Raw genomic sequence first — 20,170 nt, forward strand, 5'->3', positions numbered from 1 at the left:
TAAAAATATGACCTGAGCTTGCATACATTCATGTTCAAGAAGTCCACAAAAGAAATATCCTTGGACGTCAACTCGAGCCTGGTCTTTTCAAACAAAGCGCATAATATGTGGTCATGGTCCAATAGCTCTTCGGGTTCAATTGGGCTTGGGCGAGACAAGTGGCCTTAAGGAAGACACAAATGAGACGATGTGTTGGGAATCGGAAGCCACAACGGAGGCTCGACACATGGATGGCGGTATACCCCTCAAGAGAGTTACGAACAAGGTCGGTAGGAGAAGTCACGATGACGGACACATCTGGAGGGAGTCGATATCTCTGACGAATATACCTCATCGTCTCTGCGATAATCACATTCGGCACGGCGGTACTCGAAAACCATGAAAATCCAGAAACGGGAACAAAAGCTTATCCCATCTCGACGAAATGCTACCAAAATCTTTCACCAACAAGACATCATCATCACCAATTTCATCCACAATCCCATAACCGACTCATCTATGCCCTCAATCGGTCCTATTCCACAGGAAAAGTCACTTACCTCGCCGAAAAAAAAGGAAGTCACATCGCCCTTTTCGGAGTCACCTAAACACCGCAAGCCTCGAGACCAACCGCGCGGATCACCAAGTCTTCATGAATCGATTCCAAACTTGCACCATTGGTCGAAGCACTCTCCTCCCCAGAATCCGCCCACACATCCAAGCTTTCCACAAAATTGGATCCCTCCACGCTTGCCCCCTCGGTTCTCGAACTCTCTCCTAAAGATTAAGCTCTTCCAAGATATCCTCCCCGGACACCGTCTTTGACCCCACGGATTAGAGCTCCGCCGTATTTCCCTCCATGGGTCTTGTTTCCTCCAAGCTTGTTCTCACTGTTTGGAGCTTCGCCACTCTTACCGTAATAGGGTTTGAAATCTCCAAGTTTGCTCTCACGACTAGGAGCTCCGTAACACTTGCATCAACAGGGAGTCCAAGCTTGCCCCCACGGCTTAAAGCTCCACCATACTTGTGTTGTCAATGGTGCCCACAAGAAGAGTAGTAGTGTCTATTTATGTACATTTGATGTAATATAGTCTTACGAAGACTCTTGCTTGTAATTGCTTATTCATTAATAAAAAGTTGAAACGTTCATTCAATCTTCCTTGTCTGAAGCTTTATGATAAAACCCTAGTCTTTTAGTCCATAAACAAACCTAACAACTTACGAAGAGACAAATGTAGATTTGCATGAACAAACTCTTCGTAGTTTGCTTAAAACGATATATTCGCAATCTTAGGGTCAAAGGACTATTGACCTCAGTATGATTGTTAGAAGAATCTATGATGTCTGGTTATGAGGCATTGAGAGTTGGGTACTCTATAGTTCTTCTAGGTATCTTCCGAAGGTACTGAATTGACCAGTGCACTTCTAGAGACAATATAAGAACAAACCATTTAACCTCTTATGTCTCGAAGTCACTATGTATGAATTGCATCATGCTTACCTTAATCCTGAAATGAGACATGCCATTTCACACCTTAGTATTCTCATTTGAGAAAGTCAAAGTTCGGACTCACTATGTGATTCCGAACAAGGCCTATTGGTGAAGTACTAAGTTGTGAGTCTGTCATGAGTAACTTTGTGAAGCTCTCATAGATATGGAATTCATGTACAAGATTACTGAAATGCAATGTATGTCACCTCATGCTTTGTTCCTTGGAGTGTGAATAAATGAACTGGCCAGTGTCCAAATTGAGTCCTGACTCTTTTGGATGAAACAATGTGACTTGTTAGCTCCTCGTCAATACATTGTTTCTAACTTATTCACAAGCGACAAAGGAGTTGAGGAAATAACAGCTAGAAGGGTAAAATGGTAATTTAGTAAATCCCGACTAGCTGATGACATTCATGAAGGGTAAACATAGATAATATTCAGTGGATCCGCTCATCGTAATTAGGTCGAATTCTTGAGTAGAAAACAAATTCATTTGAACCGAGAGATTTTCAGTGTCAACTCTTTAGTGGAGTCAGTTGGCATTAAGCTAAACTTGGAAAAGGTTTGTGAACTTTTGAGTCCAAGTGTTTAGCTCAAGCTTTGTTCATTTGGATCCATGAGGTCACTGTCACGAATCACATCGAGTAGGAATAGTTAAACTAGAAGCTAAGTCAAAACAAAAACGAGACAAGTTTTACAAAAATTGTCAAAAGGGTATTTTAGTCCTTTTGGACATAGGACGAAATGAATGTCAATAAATTATTTTTGACATTGTCATATGATGACAAATGAAATAAATATTACTCAGCCATATTAGTGTAATTGGGCCTTGAGGATTAATTTCGTTTCATAGAATTTTACTTGAAAATTCTTAATGGGCTTTTCTTATGTTGTCATGAACAATTGAAGAAACATCTAGAAGCTCCTTCTAGAAGCTCAAATTTCGTCCAACCCAAGGAAAATAAGGCTGAATTTCGTTCATGCCATAGTGGGAAAGAGAGTTTATTTTGTGCATTGATGTATGAAGATACTTGCCAAAAGAAAAAGAGGAAACAAATTTCCTTTAGAAGGAAAGTGCATTTTCGGCCAACTAAGAGAGAACAAATGAGGAAACAAATCCAAGGACTTGCATGACATGTCATGAATGTCCAACATGGGTAGAAAAGAGGAAATAAGATTTGCTCATGCCTCCCCTATAAATAGAGGCCTCATTCCTCTCATTCTAGTCATCCCACATAAGTTAGAGATTGAGAGCTTCTCTCTCTAGACCTTGTGGCCGATCCTCTCTCTCTCCCTCTAGTTATTTTCGGTTTTTGTTTTGGCACCTAGGTCCTCATTTGACCTAGTGGTTTTAGCTCTTCGACTCTTCGACTTGTTCTCGAGTCGTCGTGTTTAAAAGTGCCCACTCACTAATTCCTTTTCTTTCGAGTGATTTAGTGATAGAAACTTTCGTGGTTGCTCGAGGTGCCGAGGAAAGGAAGAGAGACGTGCTGCGAGGGAGACGAGCGTTGCAACTTTCTAAAAGCTTCTCAAAGTTCAAGCTTCAAGAAAGGTTAGTAAACTTCTATGCTCATAATAGTTTTTAAATACATGTACTTGCTTCTTTGTCTAGGTTAGTAAAAACTGTTTTACTTCTAAAAGAAAATTTTTAAAATTCCGCCGCTTACCGAAGCGTTAATTATTTTCTCAAACCCTAGATCGATTACAACAACTTGTCTCCACAATTTTGGGCTCTTCAACACCCTGCGTCACACTTGTCTCCACGATTTTGGGCTCATCTGTTGGAGTAGATCTAGGGTTAAGAAAAGATTTATCGCTTCTAGCAAGCGGCAGAATATAAAAATTTCTTTGAAACACATAAAACATTTTTACAACCTAGACAAAGTGCATGAGCGTATAATTTAAAATTTTAAAACTACATTTAGTTTTTACTCGGTACCAACCTTGAATGGAGCTTGAACGTTGAGAAGTCTCAGGAAGGTTGAAACGCTCGTCTCCCCACGCAGCTCGCCTCCCCCACTAGTCTCTTTCAACCTGTGAGTAACCACGAAAGTTTCTACCACTAGAGTCTTTGAGTATGGTTAGGATTTAGTGTGTGGGCACTTTTAAACACTATGACTCAAGAATAAGTCTTTGAGCCAAAGAGCTAAAACAAAATGCTAGGTCTAATGAGGACCTAGGTGCCAAAACAAAAAGGACAAGAAGAGATAGAGAGAGAGAGAGAGGGTGGGCGGCCAACTTAGAGAGAGAGAAGCTCTCAATCTCAAAATTGTGTGTTGTGAATTGTAAATGAGGTGGGGTATTTATAAGAGGAGGATTACCTTGAAAATGTAGTTTCTTCTTCTCTATTGAATATCACATATTCATGAGCAAATCTTATTTCCTCTTCCTTACCCCTCTTACGCGTCGAAGCTCGTTCATCAAGTCCTTGGATTTGTTTCCTCATTTGTCTTGTCTCTCTCTTGCCGCCCATATGCTTTCCTCATAGAGGAAATTTGTTTCCTCTTTTTCTTTTGGCAAGTATCTTCATACATCAACGCACAAAATAATCTCTTTCTTCTCTTGGTTGGACGGTTTGGAGAGCTTCTAGAACATGCTTCTAGATTTTTCTTCATTTGTTCATGACAACATAAGAAAAGCTCATTAAGAATTTTCACATAAAATTCCATGAAATGAAATTCAATCCTCAAGGCCAAACTTCACAGGTGTGGCCGTGTGATCCAATTTATTGTCATCATATGACAATTTCAAAAAATTATTTATTGACATTCATACCATCCTATGTCCAAAAGGACAAAATTACCATTTAGACAATTTTCGTAGAACTTGTCTAGTTCAACATTTGAACTTGTTTTGACTTAGCTTTCATGTTTAACTAATCCTACTCTAAAGACTTATGGTAGTGACTCATGGATCCAAATGAACAAAGCTTGAGCTAGCATACTTGGACTCAAAAGTTCACAAACCTTTTCCAAGTTCTAGCTTAATGTCAACTGACTCCACTAAAGAGTTGACGCTGAAATCTCTAGGTTCAAATGAATATATTTTCTACTCAAGAATTCTACTTAATTGTAATTAGTGGATCCATTGAATATTATCTATGTTTACCCTTCATGAATATCATCATCTAGATGGGATCTACAAAATTACCATTTGACCCTTCTAGTTGTTGCTTCCTCAACTCATTTGTCGCTTGTGAATAAGTTAGAAACAATGTATTGACGAAGAGCTAACAAGTCACATTGATTCATCCAAAAGAGTCTTACTCAATTTGGACACTGGCCAGTTCATTTATTCACATTCCAAGGTACAAAGCATGAAGTGATATACATTGCATTTCAACAATCTTGTACATGAATTCCATATCTATGAGATCTTCACAAAGTTACTCATGACATCTTCATAAATTAGTACTTCACCAATAGGTCTTGTCTATATCACATAGTGTATCTAGAACTCTGACTTTCTCAAATGAGAATACGTAAGCTATGAAATGACATGTCTCATTTCAGGATTAAGGTAAGCCTGACGCAATTCATACATAGTGACTTCGAGACATAAGAGGTCAAATGGTTTGTTCTTATTCTGTCTCTAGAAGTGCACTGGTCAATTCGGTACTTTCAGAAGATACCTAGGAAGAACTATAAAGTCTCTAACTCTCAATGCCTCATAACCAGACATCATAGTTTCTCCTAACAATCATACTGAGATCAATAGTCCTTTGATCTTTAGATTGTGAATATATTGTTTTAAGCAAACCATGAAGAGTTTGTTCATGCAAATCTATATTTGACTATTGATTTGTTGTTAGGTTTGTTAAAGGACTAAAGACTATAGTTTATCATAAAGCTTCAAACAGACAAGGAAGAATGAATGAACGTTTTAACTTCTATTAATTATTCAACATTACAAGGAAGAGTCTTCGTGAGACTTTATTACATCAAATGTACTTAAGTCAAGACTACTACTCTTCTTGTAGGCACCATTGACAACATCATCAACATCCTCCACCACGACGTCTCGCTCCTCAAAGGCTGACCTTTTGTTCCCCCAAGACCACACGCACGTTTTGGGCATTCTTCAAACCAAGAACTTAATCAAGAACACCCACACCTTGAGAAGCACAACCAAGAGCTTCACTTACCCCAATGGTCGTGGCACGCCCATCTCCAAACTCTTCCATGGGCGTACCCAAGTCACAATGATTAAATTCAAGGTCAAGCATTCCTTTCTCACCACCTACACCTCTCTCATACAACTCAGTCAAAGAGATGGGTTTCACTTTGAAGGTTTAGAAGAGGAAAGGTAGAGGAAATGGGATATTTAATAAGGAAGATTTATGTGTAAGAGTAAGATAGCTACTCAAGTCATGTAAGTCCCAAGAAAGAACTCTCTCACCATTAATGGGAATTTCATTGCTCATGAATGAAGAAGAATAAGATATAAAGGAGAAATGAGAAAAGACAAGAGACCACAAGGAAAAAAGAATACAGACCACCTTTCTCTCCCTTCTTGATGATGGTGTGAAAATGGGGCGTCCTTTTTTCGGTCGTTGGCCTAACACCAAAAAAAGAGAGAGTTTGTTTGCCTCTCACAAATTCAAAAAAAAAAAAGTGGAAAGAAAAGGAAAAAGAGAACGAATAAGTCACATCAAGAAAGAGAATATAGGACCACACCAATATAGAAACAAAGGAATTGGTCAAAATGGCCTTAGACTTTGTGCAAAGCCAAAAAAGGAAGCTCTTTTATCTTCAAATTTCAAATTCAAGCATCCCAAAATAGAAAGTCAAAAGTCTCGATGACATGGAAGTCGAGAAAGTGCATGTAACCCAATGAAGACTCTTGGTGGCACGTAAACCGAGAGATTGCACACAGATCAAGGATGATGAAGACTCTCAGTGACACCAAAAAACAAGGTAATACACGTTGATTTTAGAGGATGATGAAGCCTCTTGGTGGCACAAAAGCCGAGAGAATGAATGTAGATCGAGGAAGATGATGAAGACTCTCGACGACACAAAAACTGAGAGGTTGCACAAAGATCAAAATAACGAAGGAATTCGATGACATGGTAACCAAGAAAGCTCGAAGAACTTAAAGACTTCAAGTTTCATGCACCACTAGTCGTACGTAAAACTTAGGTGTTTGTTAAGGCGTCATTTTCCGTGCCAAAAATGACCTCTCCAAGAGCAAAAATTCCACATGGTGTTCCTGAGGTGAAGATGCCGCCAAAGACAACACAAAAACACTATCTCGAGACCACTCAAGTTTAGCCCTTCCCAAAAAACGCACACGACGAGCACTTCTCGCTGTTGTACAAGCTGAACCAAGCCTTGTCAGCACCTCTCCCATCCGTACAAGCTGACCCAAGCCCTGCCAGCACCTCTCATGGCCATACAATCTGACCCAAGCTCGTCCAACACCTCTCCCAACCAGCCTGGCCCCTCACCTTTCTCGGCGAGCTAGCCTTGCCCATCCCTTTCCCGGCCATATACCACCCGGAGAACCTTGCCCTCACCTTTCTCGGCCGTACACCACTCGGCTAGCCTTGCCCCTCACCTTTCCCGGTCATACACTACCCAGCCAACCTTGCTACCCATTTAGAGTATCCTAACACCTAACAAGTCCAATAAAAACCCAATCTTTCATCCAAAAAATAAGACATAGTTCTAGAAGGCCAAAATTCTAAACAAATTCCTTATCACATGAATTCTCTCAACCTCGGCCGTACACCAATCTTTCACCTTTCTCGGCCGTACACTACTCGGCTAGCCTTACCCCTCACCTTTCCCAGTCATACACTACCCAGCCAACCTTATTACCCATTTAGAGCATCCCAACACCTCACAAGTCCAATAAAAACCCAATCTTTCATCCAAAAAATAAGACATAGTTCTAGAGGGCCAAAAATCTAAACAAATTCCCTCTCACATGAATTCTCTCAATCTCGGCCGTACACCAATCTTTCACCTTTCTCGGCCGTACACCACTCGGCTAGCCTTGCCCCTCACCTTTCCCGGTCATACACTACCCAGCCAGCCTTACTACCTATTTAGAGCATCCCAACACCTCACAAGTCCAATAAAAACCCAATCTTTCATCCAAAAAATAAGACATGGTCCTAGAGGGCCAAAACTCTAAACAAATTCTCTCTCACACAAATTCTCTCAATATCTCAACAATTCACACGAAAGATATTCTCAAGAATACTCTATTCCACCTTTCTTCTCTAATCTCACACCTCTACTACACCATACCCACGACAATAAAGCCTTTTCCTTCCTTTCACTCTATAATTGGAGAAGAATCACTCTTGCAGTACATTTCTCACACATTTTGTTACACATAAGACAAGACTCATCATGATTCTGTATCATATTACCTCTCATGGTGACTACGAGCCTGTGAAAATATCATTCTCAAGCTATTCACCTTATAGAGAGGCACATTCTATGACTTTTCTATCTCTTCATTTGATTTAGGAAAAGAGTCAAAACGACCCATCAATTCCACCAAAGAAGGCCACTCGGAGTCTGTTGGTAGTTTCTTTACACTTACAAAAGTTCTTTTAAACTTTTGATGAGAGTTCATGAAGTTGGTAATGGAAAAAATACAAGAATAACCATTTTTCGTGTTTAATGAGGAAATATAAATTAAAAAATATTTTATTTTAAAATTGCTTTAGGTTTTACTATCGTTTAAGCTCTCGAGAAAATCTAACTAATCCAGATTAAGGTGCGGCTAACAAAACAACCATAAGAAATAAATATAGAGATTATAAATCACTTACATGATATCCCACTATTTAAATTTTTACGTCGGTTGATAGTCTTTGCGTTCCTCGCGTTCTTCGTGTTCTTCGATTGGATCAACACCAAGTCTTCCAAGCTGTTTCTCCGAAGCTAATAGAACAAAGGCGTGGGCCAACTCTTTACTTCACTGATTATTGCAACAAGGTGTCAGAATAATTCTTTTTTTTTCCTTTGGGAAATGGGTTGAATGAATTTCTCAACTTCGAGAAGAGATAGTAACGTCCACACCAAGACAGGGGCTGGTCGAGGCAGGGGCTGGTCGATTCCAAATGTGGAATTGAGCTATGTTGCACGTTTTCACTCAAACCCTACACCCTATTTATATCTTTCAAGCTTACCCAAATAGAAAATGCAATTTCCTGATTTGATTTGATGTTATTCTATTTAATATGATGTATTTATTCTATGAATAACATGAATCAAATATCTTCAAAATACTACTAGAATATGTATTATTTATTTACTTCACTAAATAATATAGAATATCTCCATGATATTCTCATTAAATAATATGATTAAATATTATTTATTCTCACAAGAAAATATACTATTATATAAATAGAATAGTAGAGAATATCTTAATGATACTCTCATAGGTAATAACTATATTAAATACTCACCGAATCGAATCATACTTAATATTTAATATTTATTTTCTATTTGAGAAAAGCTTCAATCCAATTGGGCTTTGATCAAACAAATCAAATTTCCATGTACTATGTTATACACGCATACCACAAGCCATATTTGGCCTTGTGGGCTGATTTCAGTTGCTTTTTTACATGCCCATTTAAATCTCAGTTATACTTCGAAGTTACTTAACAATTAAGAATTTATTTGTAAATTACTTTATTACGAATGGGAAAGATATTGCAATCAAGTTGCAATAGTGAGTGTGTGGTCAAATTCACATTTTACTACAAGAGTATTCTAACATATTTTACCATAGACGACAAGGGAACTATTGACATACTAACTCAAAGCTAGATGAACATTAGTGAAAGCGTAGACACTACAACTTATCTTCTTTCGTTTGATCAAATCTTGGTGATATTCAACTAAAATCCTAAGGCTGAACCTCTCGAATTTATCAAAATTATATTTACTTGATCCTTATAAATAAATGTTCACTGATATAGCTTGTAAGTATCTACCATCTTGGTTCAGCTCGTGACGAGAAGGGTCAAATATACCAGTATACGCTCGAGTTAATTATTCCACTGATTCTCTTGCGAAAGATTCCTTTATTGGTCAAAGCATAAAGGTGTCAGGAATCGATCGACTATGGGTTCAGCTATCAGGTGAACGAACATTGACTCTCTTTATTAAAAGCTTGATTCCATTTTTGATTTTCCCTTCCATCACTAATTATACTCCCGTTTCTCAAAACGTAAGTATATAAGCATCACTATAGCTATGAATGAATGAATTAAATAGCCGAGAATATAACCCGTATTTCAAGGAGCACCTCCGGATTTAGGTTGATGCATAATGTGATCATCATTTGTGATTACGATACATCCCATCGTATTGGTCACTTAAACGATGTACCTATCAAAACTTGTCGAGGTCATGTATGGTAACCCATACAGAATGTTATCACTTGTCGAATCTAATCTACATCGAGTTGCATATGTGATTTCTTGTCTAGCTACCCATGCACAGACTAATCATTGACCATTTTAATCGTTCCACCCAAGACTTATAACTTTCTCACATCAGAGGGCTATGAATAAGTCGAATGTTTTTGCTTATAAAATTTTGCAGCTAATCTTTTCTATTATTGATCATGTCTTTTATTTTTGTTTAATCGTAATCTTTGGGTAATTACAATAATACACTTGAGGATAATTACTATAATACCCTCTTGTGGGCAACATTTCGTCACCAAGATCACCCTTTCCAAATCTCCTTAGAGATCGTGACCCTTATAAGGCTTTATCCCATAATCTTGATCTCATTGTGACCAAGGAAACCAGTCTCCTTAACCAACACCACCTTGATCGACCCGTTCCTAAAAAATCTTAGGACTTGTTGCCATTATCGAGTCTTGACCTCATAGCGGCATTTCCTTTATACCGAGGGATGAAAATCGCCTCCCTCATGACGTGCGTAACCGGACTCCTCCATGATACGTTCCTCACAAATGTTATGCGAAAAACCTCAGCAACACCCTTACATCAGGACTAAATTATATCCCAAGTATGCATCCATAAAACTAATAAGTTCATGCCCTACATCGACTAACTGTTAGATTCTAGGTATAGGGAAACTATCCCTAGGGTACGCTTTATTTAAAGAAGTGAAATTTACACAGGTGTTCCATTTCCCATTTGATTTCTTAACAAGAATAGGATGGGTTACCTAGGTTGAGTATTTGGCTACTCTTTTGATCTATCTATTAGAGACTAATTCCTCTACGTCTTCTTTAAGGGCATTGTATCTTTCACTATTTAGACCTATATGCTTTTCCCTTATAGGCCTCTTTTTAGGGTCAATATTTAGCCTATGACAAGCAGGCTCAAAATCTATCACAACCATGTCGGCTTGCAACTATGCAAAAATATCTAAGTTATTAGGCTGAAAAGAGATGTTTTGTTTAATACCTGATTAGAGATACTTCTCGACTTTGATCTTCTTCTTGGGCTCATTAGGATCAGGTGCGACTTCCTCTATGTCGTCTCATGGGCCGATTGCTCTTTTGTTCAAGAGGCGGGGGTTGAGATCGGTGCTGACCAGTATGAGTATAAGCCCCTGCTTTTCTTGACTTTCCTAGGATGATCACCCATTTTGGGTTGGTTGTTTTCGTTCTCAGATGTTGTCCTACAATGATGGGTACCAAGGTGGTTATTTTGGGTTGGATTGAGTCTTGTGTGAAAACGTATAGGTTCACCAGGGATGGGGCTAGGGCCTATTTCTTAAGTTCCAACCTATTGAATGTCTCTTTATCATGGATGTCTATCGAGCTGGCATTGTCAACGAAGATCTGGTGCAGATTTTGGTTCTTGATGATGGCAGAGATGACCAAGGGGTCGTTGTGTGGGAACATCACGCATCGCGCATCGTCTGATGTAAAGGTGATGGGCTCCGAGTCGGACTTCAACGTCTTGCTCGGTCTCTGCTCCACTGCAAACGAGACTTGGCAATGTCTAGCTTTAGCTTCCCTGACATAGCACTTTTTTGCGCTCTTGGTGTTTCCTCTAATGTGTGGTCCTCCCATGATCAAAGCAACATCCTTGTAGACCTCGGTCTTCATCTCGGCCTACTCTCCTAAGTCAGCTCGAGACTTCTTCAATGATCTCTTCACATAAGGGCTTCCATAGTCACCTTGAGGTTGAAGCATTCCGACGTCTTTTGGCCGATGTCATGGTAGAAAGTACAATGCTTCGTCATGTCCCTCTTCGAGACATATTTCTTGATGTTTTATGGCCTCAGGTAGATCTAGATCTTAATCCTGAGTGAGGCTAAAAATCTCTTCTACATGGGTGTTAAGAGGGTGATATTTGTAGTACTTTTTTCTGGGACTGGCTTGGTCGGCCTCACCTCTGAGCGACTTTCTTTATGGGCGAGTATCCTCGGATCTATGCCTTATATCCTCATCTTTTCGTGGCTTAGGGTGCTCGACCTTCCTCGCAGCATATCGAGCCTCTTCATCGCTGATGTACTTCTGAGCTCTTTTAAGAAACTCGTCGTAATCTCGAGGACCAGTCTTTTGGAGACCACAAAAACTACTATTTTGAGGTGACTTTGAAGAGCTTGAAATCCTCATTGAGATTGTCTACCTTAAGCGGTTACTTGGAGTAACGATTAATGTAGTTCTTCAGTGATTCATCATGGGCTAGTCTTATCGCCACAAGTCTTTCCTTGAGAGTCGTCCCGATGCTGGATCCGACGAATTGCTCCATGAACTTCCTTGTCAGCTGCTTCCATGAGCCTAGTGTGTTAGACTTGAGCTTTTGGTACCACCTCTTGGTGGAACCTGAAAGGGTAATGAAGAATTATCGGCACATCACTCCGGGATCTGGCTCCTTTAAGGAGCATCTAGGATTTGAAAATGTCGAGATGATCCCGTGGATTAGCTTTTCCATCATACGTCGGGATGTTTGGCATCCTAAAATATTCAAGCAGAGAATGCTTGAGCGATGGCCAACCGGACACATAACTCTTTAATCTGGCACTCCAGACTCTCGAAGTCGATCTCATTTGTTCTTACGCTATTTTCAATCTTCGATTTTTCCTCTGGAATCTTCATTGATCAAAGACCTGTTTTTCTCGGTCGATGGCTGGTACCGATCATAAATATTTTCCTGATTTAACTGGTAGCCGCCTTCAGTGTCCATGCAATCTTCCTCCCTCTTGTACCGATTTTTGGCATGCTTCCGAGATTTCTTAATCCTGGCTTCTTGGCCTATAGGCTTCTTCCCTGCTAGGTGTGAGGGTTCTTGATCTAGGATCCCTAATGCGCTCCACAATGTTACCCTTTTTGCTCTGAGCTTCTCCTCTAGGTCATTGTTGCTTGCCTCCAAACTAAGATACACTCTTGCATCTAATTGAATTTCTTTGCTGGGTTAGGATGTGAGTGGCAAAGTGTGGTTGTGGTATTCCATTTGTATTCCATTTGCGGTTGTGACGAATCTACTACAAGAGAGAATGTAATTGAGGGTGCTGAATAATAGTGAAGCTTTCTGGTCGAGTTTGAGTATATATCTACATGTCTGCCTCTGCCACTTCCTCTTCTATTTATAGGTGTTTGAGAGCCGAATACGTGAAGTGAACAAACCAACGTTTTAGCAGTTGTTTTCAGTAACTATAGTGGATGGTTATTTAGTTTTGTGCTCAAAGTAACCGTCAAAATGTGCATTTTATTTGAACGGTTTGTTAATATTTTTTTTGGTCACATGTTTTATTATTTGACTTGATTTCGACTTATTAGTTTCTCTTTTTTTTTTCAAAATTATGCTCGATAAGATTTGTTTTTGCTTTATGTACGAGTGGTTCATTATATCAATGTCTCCAAAATCTAAGTTACTCGGGTCTAGTGCTAGATATATACGATTATCGTGCCCCCGAGCTTGATGTTTGGACCAAGGTTCGAAATGCCGTTATCGACGCCGTTTCGAGCCTCTGAATGTACAGAAAATTGACACGCCGATGGAAAATCGAACGGAAAAGATGTGAAAGAAGACAATTGATATGCCATTTTCAAATGCCGTTTTTATATGAAAAATCGACATGCAGATGGCAAACCGAACGGAAATAATGTTGCAGAATATATTAAAAATATATACATATATCCATACATATATTTTACAATTTATAAACTTAGATGTGTATCTCAAAATTGTCTAACCAATACATATTATATATATATATATATATATATATATATATATATATATATATATATATAGATAAGGGTGTTGTAGATTTGTAGCCAAAACTAAACTATAAAATTGGGATGTAGCCAACGTTTGCAAACGTTTAGAAAAATAACCAATGACAATTCTATTTTACTCTAATATCCTTATATTAAACATGTTATAATTAACAAAAAAAAATGTAACTAATTTAAAATTCGACAATTAATGTACCAACGGTGAATTCCGGAGGAATTCTACAGTAGTAGACAAGATTTTTCATCCAACACAATGGTCTATATTTGAAGATCTCCTCATCACGAATCCGTAGGATTCGGAGTCACCCAATTTCGAGTTCATACGAGGAAGATATGGATTTTTGAAGTTTTGATGAGGAAAAAAAACTGTATGAGCGAGAAAGAGTGACAAATCACTGTAGAAAAAAAGGGCAGAAATGACAAAATAAAATATTTAAATGGTTTATTTAAGTGACACATCATCTGTTTGGCTATTTTTCAATAAATTTACAAACGTTGGATATATCACAAACGTGATGTTTGAAATGATCTCATAAGTTACAAATTTCTATATATAAATATGTGTATATAAAATTAGATATACACAACAACAACAACAACAACAATAATAATAAGAGATTTGTAAGTAACTAGGTCACTTTAAACATGTGATTTTGGATCTAGTCTATGTTTGACAATTTTTAGGGATATAGCCAAATGGCTTATGTGGCAATAATGTTTATTAACAAATTCGTCGCTTTCTCTCTTCTTTTTTTTTTCAAATAATTTTTTTTGCATCAAAACTTCAAAAATTCGTATCTTTCTCATACGAACTCGAAATTGGGTGATTTCAGATCCTACAAATTTGTGGCGTCGAGATCTTCAAAAATAGACCCATTGTGTTTGATGAAAAATTATGTTTAATGTATTATATTTACATTTCCATTTATTTTTTTGATAAATTCAATTATTTCCATATTTAAGGTAGTAACATGATTTTTCTACATCCATGATATTAAAAATGATTTTTCATCAAACACAATGATCTATTTTTGAAGATCTTGGCGTCACAAATCCGTAGGATTTTGAATCACTCAATTTCGAGTTCGTATGAGAAAGATATGAATTTTTGAAGTTTTGATGCAAAAAAAATTATTTGAAAAAAAATAAGAGAGAGAAAGTGACGAATTTGTTAATAAATAAGGGCAAATCAGACCTTAATTATTGTCACATAAGCCATTTGGCTATATCCCTAAAAATTGTCAAACATAGGCAGGGCCGGCTAAACGGAATTGGAGGCCTAAAGCGAGAGTAAAAAATAAGGCCTTTGTCTAATTACATATGTGATATTTTTGTATGAACTCATTGTGAACTCCATATCTCAAGTAATGATTATTGATCTCATCATTTTTAATACGTCATACATGCTCTTATAATATTACATTATCACATATTTCATTAATATTAATATATGTCTTTAGCCTTTTTTATGCCACCACTTTGTCACTCTTTGAATTATGTAAATTTTTTTCCTATTGTTGCTTCTACATGTTTCTTTGGTATAAATTTTTAAAGTACGCTTTTTTCATATTTAATAATATATATATATTGCAAATTCTATCATATCCCGATTGATATTTTTTTTTCAGACATATTTAAACTAACTTAAAAAAAATTGATAATTGATCCTTATATTCCAAGAAAAAAAATGCACACTACGTGTACAAAAACGAACTTAAATCTATAAAAAATCAAAGCAATACACACATAAATGAAAAAAAAAAAAAAGATTAGATGGATAATATGTAGAATTTAATAAAAAAAATTATTTCTTCAGATGGGTAAATCTTTTTATTGTTGGGGTCCATCGTCAACAATTTAGCGTGGTAGTTGATTTTTTAAGTTCGGGAAGATGAATTATCTCTCTCTCTTTTTATATTCGTAATGAATAATGAGTGCTTGTTATTAGGGTTTAGACTGATTCTTTTAATTGTCTCTCTCTCACTCTCAAACCAAAAGGTTGCTCTTGTTACTTTTTTTTTATTTTATTTTTTATTTTTAAGATTAGACATTTGTATTCTTACCTTTTTTTTTAATTTTTAATTTTTTTTTTACATTTTGAAATCTTCAAGACCCATTTCAGCTCCATTAAGTTTCGAATCAAAAAGTGATTGACGTCTTTTCCAGTGTAATTAGATTCAGTGTATAGCTTAAACGAAAAACCGCTCTTCAAATAGTATCTAGCTTCAAGGCCATCACATAGCATATGGGCTTTTAATAAAGGCCTTAGTATTAATATGTGGGCCTGACTCTTTTTTGTTGAATTGCTGCATGTTTTACACACCCATTTTAAAAGGATTTCAACACATTGAACATTTATTTTATTAATTAGTACATAGAATTTTTTTGGGCCTTCTTCAATTGGGGGCCTAAAGCCAAAGGTTTAGCTCCCTTGAAGGTGGGCCGGGCCTGAACATAGGCTAGATCCAAATTTCATAGTTTTATTTTGGCTATTTTGCTACACTGCCCTAATAATAATAATAATAATAATAATAATAATGAAAACATAATTTTGTTTTCATGTTATCTAATCTTAAATTTAAACTAAAAGATTTAAAAATAAAGTAGAATACTTTTATATGGCCAGAGTTGAGTTCCTTTACTTTTCTACTGTATGGTTTAGTGGAATTGAATTTTGAATTTTAGATATATTAATAAAAATGTTATGTTTCAATACAAACGTAATTTTTTGGACATTAATTGATATTAATATTTTTGTTCATTAATCGAGAATACTGAAAGATTTGACTTCAATACAAAGTTACAAACATAAAAACCACATAAATGCAAATAAGGAGGACCCATCGACTTTATTAAAAACAACATAAATGCAAAACAACGTAATAATATATACAAAGATTTTATTAATTATACATGCACACTATTTTTTTTTTTTTGAAAAGCGGGACAGTGACTCTCTTAGGTTGTGTTTGGTAGTTAACTAAAAAAGTTTTTGTTTTCTATTTTCTAATTTTTGTAGTTGTACTGAAAAATTATTTTGCAGTTGTTTTCAAAAAGTTGTTTGGTACAGTTTTCATTTTTGTTTTTGAGAAAGTGAAAAAACTGAAAAAAGTGTTTGGTATAGTTTTCATTTTTGTTTTTGAAAGAATGAAAAGAGAAGATGAGGAGAAGGAGAAGAGAAGAGAAGAAATTTTTTTCAAAAACACATTTTATTTGTTTTCAGTTTTCTTTACTTTTTTACAAATTAACTTCAAAATTTTTTGAAAATTTTTTCCGAAAAATTAACACAAATACATTTTCACTTTTTGTTTTCAATTTTTTCAACTCAAAAAGTGAAAAACAGTTTTTGGAATGAAAACCAAACACAAGTATCTTTCTCTCTCTCTCCTCCTTCATCTTCTTCCTTCTTCACCACCGAAAATCGCCACAACCATCTGCTGTTTTTCTCGATTTTCTCCAATTTTTCATGATTTTTTTTTTTTTTTTTTTTTTGCAAATTTGTTCTTTATGGAGGAAGAATAACGACGATCGTTTATGGAAGAAACGACGCGCCGTTTCTTCGATTTTCGAACGAAAAATAACGAAGAAATGATAAAATACTTGTTCATCGGTCACTAATAAGTCATCGACAGCAACAACACAACGAAATTCGATGTATTTCGTTAGAATTTAAAACCTTGGTTTGGAGTTTGGACTATGCGAGTCATGGGAGTAACAAAGCATGAATTTTATATACATCGGGTTGGTAATTATTAAAAAAAAAAAAAAAAACTCGTGACTTGGCAGAAACGTCTTACAAACTCACTCGTAAACGTGGCAGCCAAAATCCAGAGAATTCGTACGAAACCCAATTCAACTTTCTCAAGTTTAGACTATAGAGTATAACGTCTGATAAACGAAGTATAGATTATAACGGGATACTAAAAATGGAAGAATGGTAGTTTAAATTCTAACCAGCAAATCCGATGTAATATACTTGATATTCTTACATTTCCACCATATATCCTTTTCTATGAAGGAAATATTACAAGTGAAATCTTCTCATCATCTCTGATCGAGTTTAAGTTCAACCCAACCGTCCATGTAAGCTTCATATGATACGATTCAACTCGAATTTTAGTATTTCATCGTATCTTATTTGCCGGTTTAATTTGATTTTCTTCTTCTAGTTTCATTCGCTTTTGTTCGATGGTGATTTTAGTCTAGGTTATGGTACGAATTAAGTTTCCGTTTGATCTGACATCCACATGTGCTTTTTGGTAAGAAATTACGACGCTTTATTTAGGGTTTCAATGGTTAAATTACATGCAATTGAAGATCGGAATGTAAAATTGGTTTTGGGTGAGAATAGAATAGGAAAAGAACAGAGATGGAGAAAGATACTTAACGCTATTAAGGTAACACAGTCCCCTATGGGTCGCAAGTTAATGGCTTTTTTCTGTGGGTATGATAAGCTTTTTTACCCTAGGAAAAAAAATGGCATTCTCTGCATTTAGAGTTTTGAGTTTGACAATAATTTATTTTATTTTCTTGTGGTGTGACAGTCCTCTTGATGCAATGTCTACACACAGAGCTAAAAAGAGTGAACCAACAAAGGAGGAAGATAATGCTTTGGCCATTGACAGAATCTCGAACCTCCCGGATTGTGTGATTCATCACATCCTCTCGTTCGTCCCGACCGTCGATGCCGTTCGTGCGAGTCTCGTTTCCAGGCGATGGAGAAGGATGTGGCACTCCGTCTCTGTTCTGCAATTCCCGAACGGAGTCGGGTTTGAGCAGCGAGAAGAGGCATTTAATGTGTTTGTGGAGAGGTGCTTGAAGCACCGCCGCGGAGCTATGCGCTTCCTTGATGGCTCGGCTGTGACAACCTTTGAGCTCACAGCGGATTATTCCCCAATATTGCTAGCCGGGCTAAGTAAGTGGTTTGGTTCAAAGGCCGTGATGAACAATGTCAAGGATTTGGATCTTCGTTTGTTATCTGAAAATGGCATCCGAAATCCTTACTGCTTGCCTCCGGCGGTGCTCAATGGGAGATCCTTGACTCATCTTCACTTAGAAGGTTGTCTCGAGATAAGTGCTTCTTGTTCCGTGGATCTTCCATCTTTGGTGTCTCTGTGTTTAACGTATGTTCAGCTCGATGAAGACTTTCTAAATATTCTGTTCACTGGATGCCCTTCCCTTGAGAAATGTGTAGTGTTGGAGAATTCATGTGTGTTTCGCCTTACAATCTCGAGCCAAAACCTCAGGGTTTTAGATATTGAAGCCGACATTGAATCGGCAAATATTAAAGCTAGCAACCTTGAGTATTTGAGGCTGATGGATATTTGTGGTCCCGGGCTTGATATCTCCGACTGCAAAGCAATAAGAGATCTTACAGTATCGGATATATCTACTTTGGAAATCAAGAAGCTTGAGGATCAGATCTCAAAACTCCCTCTCCTTGATACATTGACATTGTACATGAGTAACGGTAAACAGTTGAACATCTCGAGTAAAAGTGTAAAGCATCTGTCTCTGCACAAGTTTGAAAAGCAAGAACTCGATGTCGCAACTGATACGCCGAACCTAGTGACCTTCAATTACAAAGGTGAAATGGATGTAAAAATGTCGACGGGGCTGTTATATCATGGTGTGAAAGGCCGGTTCATTGTTTCGGGGTCGTCTTCCGAGCTGATAAATTTTCTTTCGAATATTAATCCGTCTTGGAATAGTTTCAATATGCATTGTTTTATCGAAGATGAGGTAATGCATCCTAAACCCATCTAATGCTTCTACTTTCCAAGTCTTCTTTTTTTTGTGTCTAGTTTTAACATTATAATTTTCATTGTGCAGGGGATTATCCTTAACAAGAATTTGAGGGAAATCAGCATATCTTCGGGCCCCTTCGAAGAACATACGATGACGGTCAGCTTCAGTCGCAAATGTACGCAAAAAGCCGACTTTACGCACTTTGTGAAACAACTTGCCTCCTTCTCCTGAAACGCTGATAGTTCAATGGTTTTCAGTTAATTTGTTGTAAGTTGTCGGGTTTCTCTGGTCATTTCCTTCGTGTGTGTGTGCAAGAAAACTTGTTCGTCTACAAGAAAATAACAACATAAATAGCTTTGTTGTCACTTGGCAATGATTTGTCATAACTTCGACATTACATGAGTTGCAATGGGCATGATATTTATATTTTTTTTCCTTGTATGGATTTTACGGTTTATTAGTAAAAAAAAAAAAAATGGTATGTAAAGGGCGTTGTATTCCAAGACCTACCATAAGATAAAATAACATGTAAGCTGGGAGCTTATTATATAAAAAAAAAAAAAGGAAAAACAAATGTATTTTGAACTTTAATGCTTTGTCGAAAAGGGAAAGAAAAAAAGCTGAATATATTAATAACCGAAGACGTGTGTTCTTTATGTAGTTAATTAATTATAAAATTATGTATTTACAATTAAGTAGTTAGATTGTTAGTCCTTAGCTTATATAGGACATCAGTTTCCTAGT

The 20,170-nt window shown here is 37.0% G+C and overlaps 1 protein-coding gene across 1 annotated transcript; it reads left to right on the forward strand.

Annotated features, from left to right (window-relative positions):
• The first annotated feature begins 17,557 nt into the window (after positions 1–17,557).
• LOC149378859 (F-box/LRR-repeat protein At3g26922-like) lies at positions 17,558–19,861 on the forward strand. The gene is made up of 3 exons (XM_089602209.1): positions 17,558–17,761; positions 18,223–19,420; positions 19,511–19,861. Exons 2-3 carry the CDS (start codon positions 18,236–18,238, stop codon positions 19,655–19,657), a joined length of 1,332 nt encoding a protein of 443 aa, XP_089458335.1. The 5' UTR covers positions 17,558–17,761; positions 18,223–18,235; the 3' UTR covers positions 19,658–19,861.
• The last annotated feature ends 309 nt before the right edge of the window (positions 19,862–20,170 follow it).

Source organism: Urtica dioica, chromosome 12 (genome assembly GCF_054948205.1).
Source record: "Urtica dioica subsp. dioica isolate 48M chromosome 12, U.dioica_male_clone48M_v1_H2, whole genome shotgun sequence".
Lineage (NCBI taxonomy): Eukaryota > Viridiplantae > Streptophyta > Magnoliopsida > Rosales > Urticaceae > Urtica > Urtica dioica.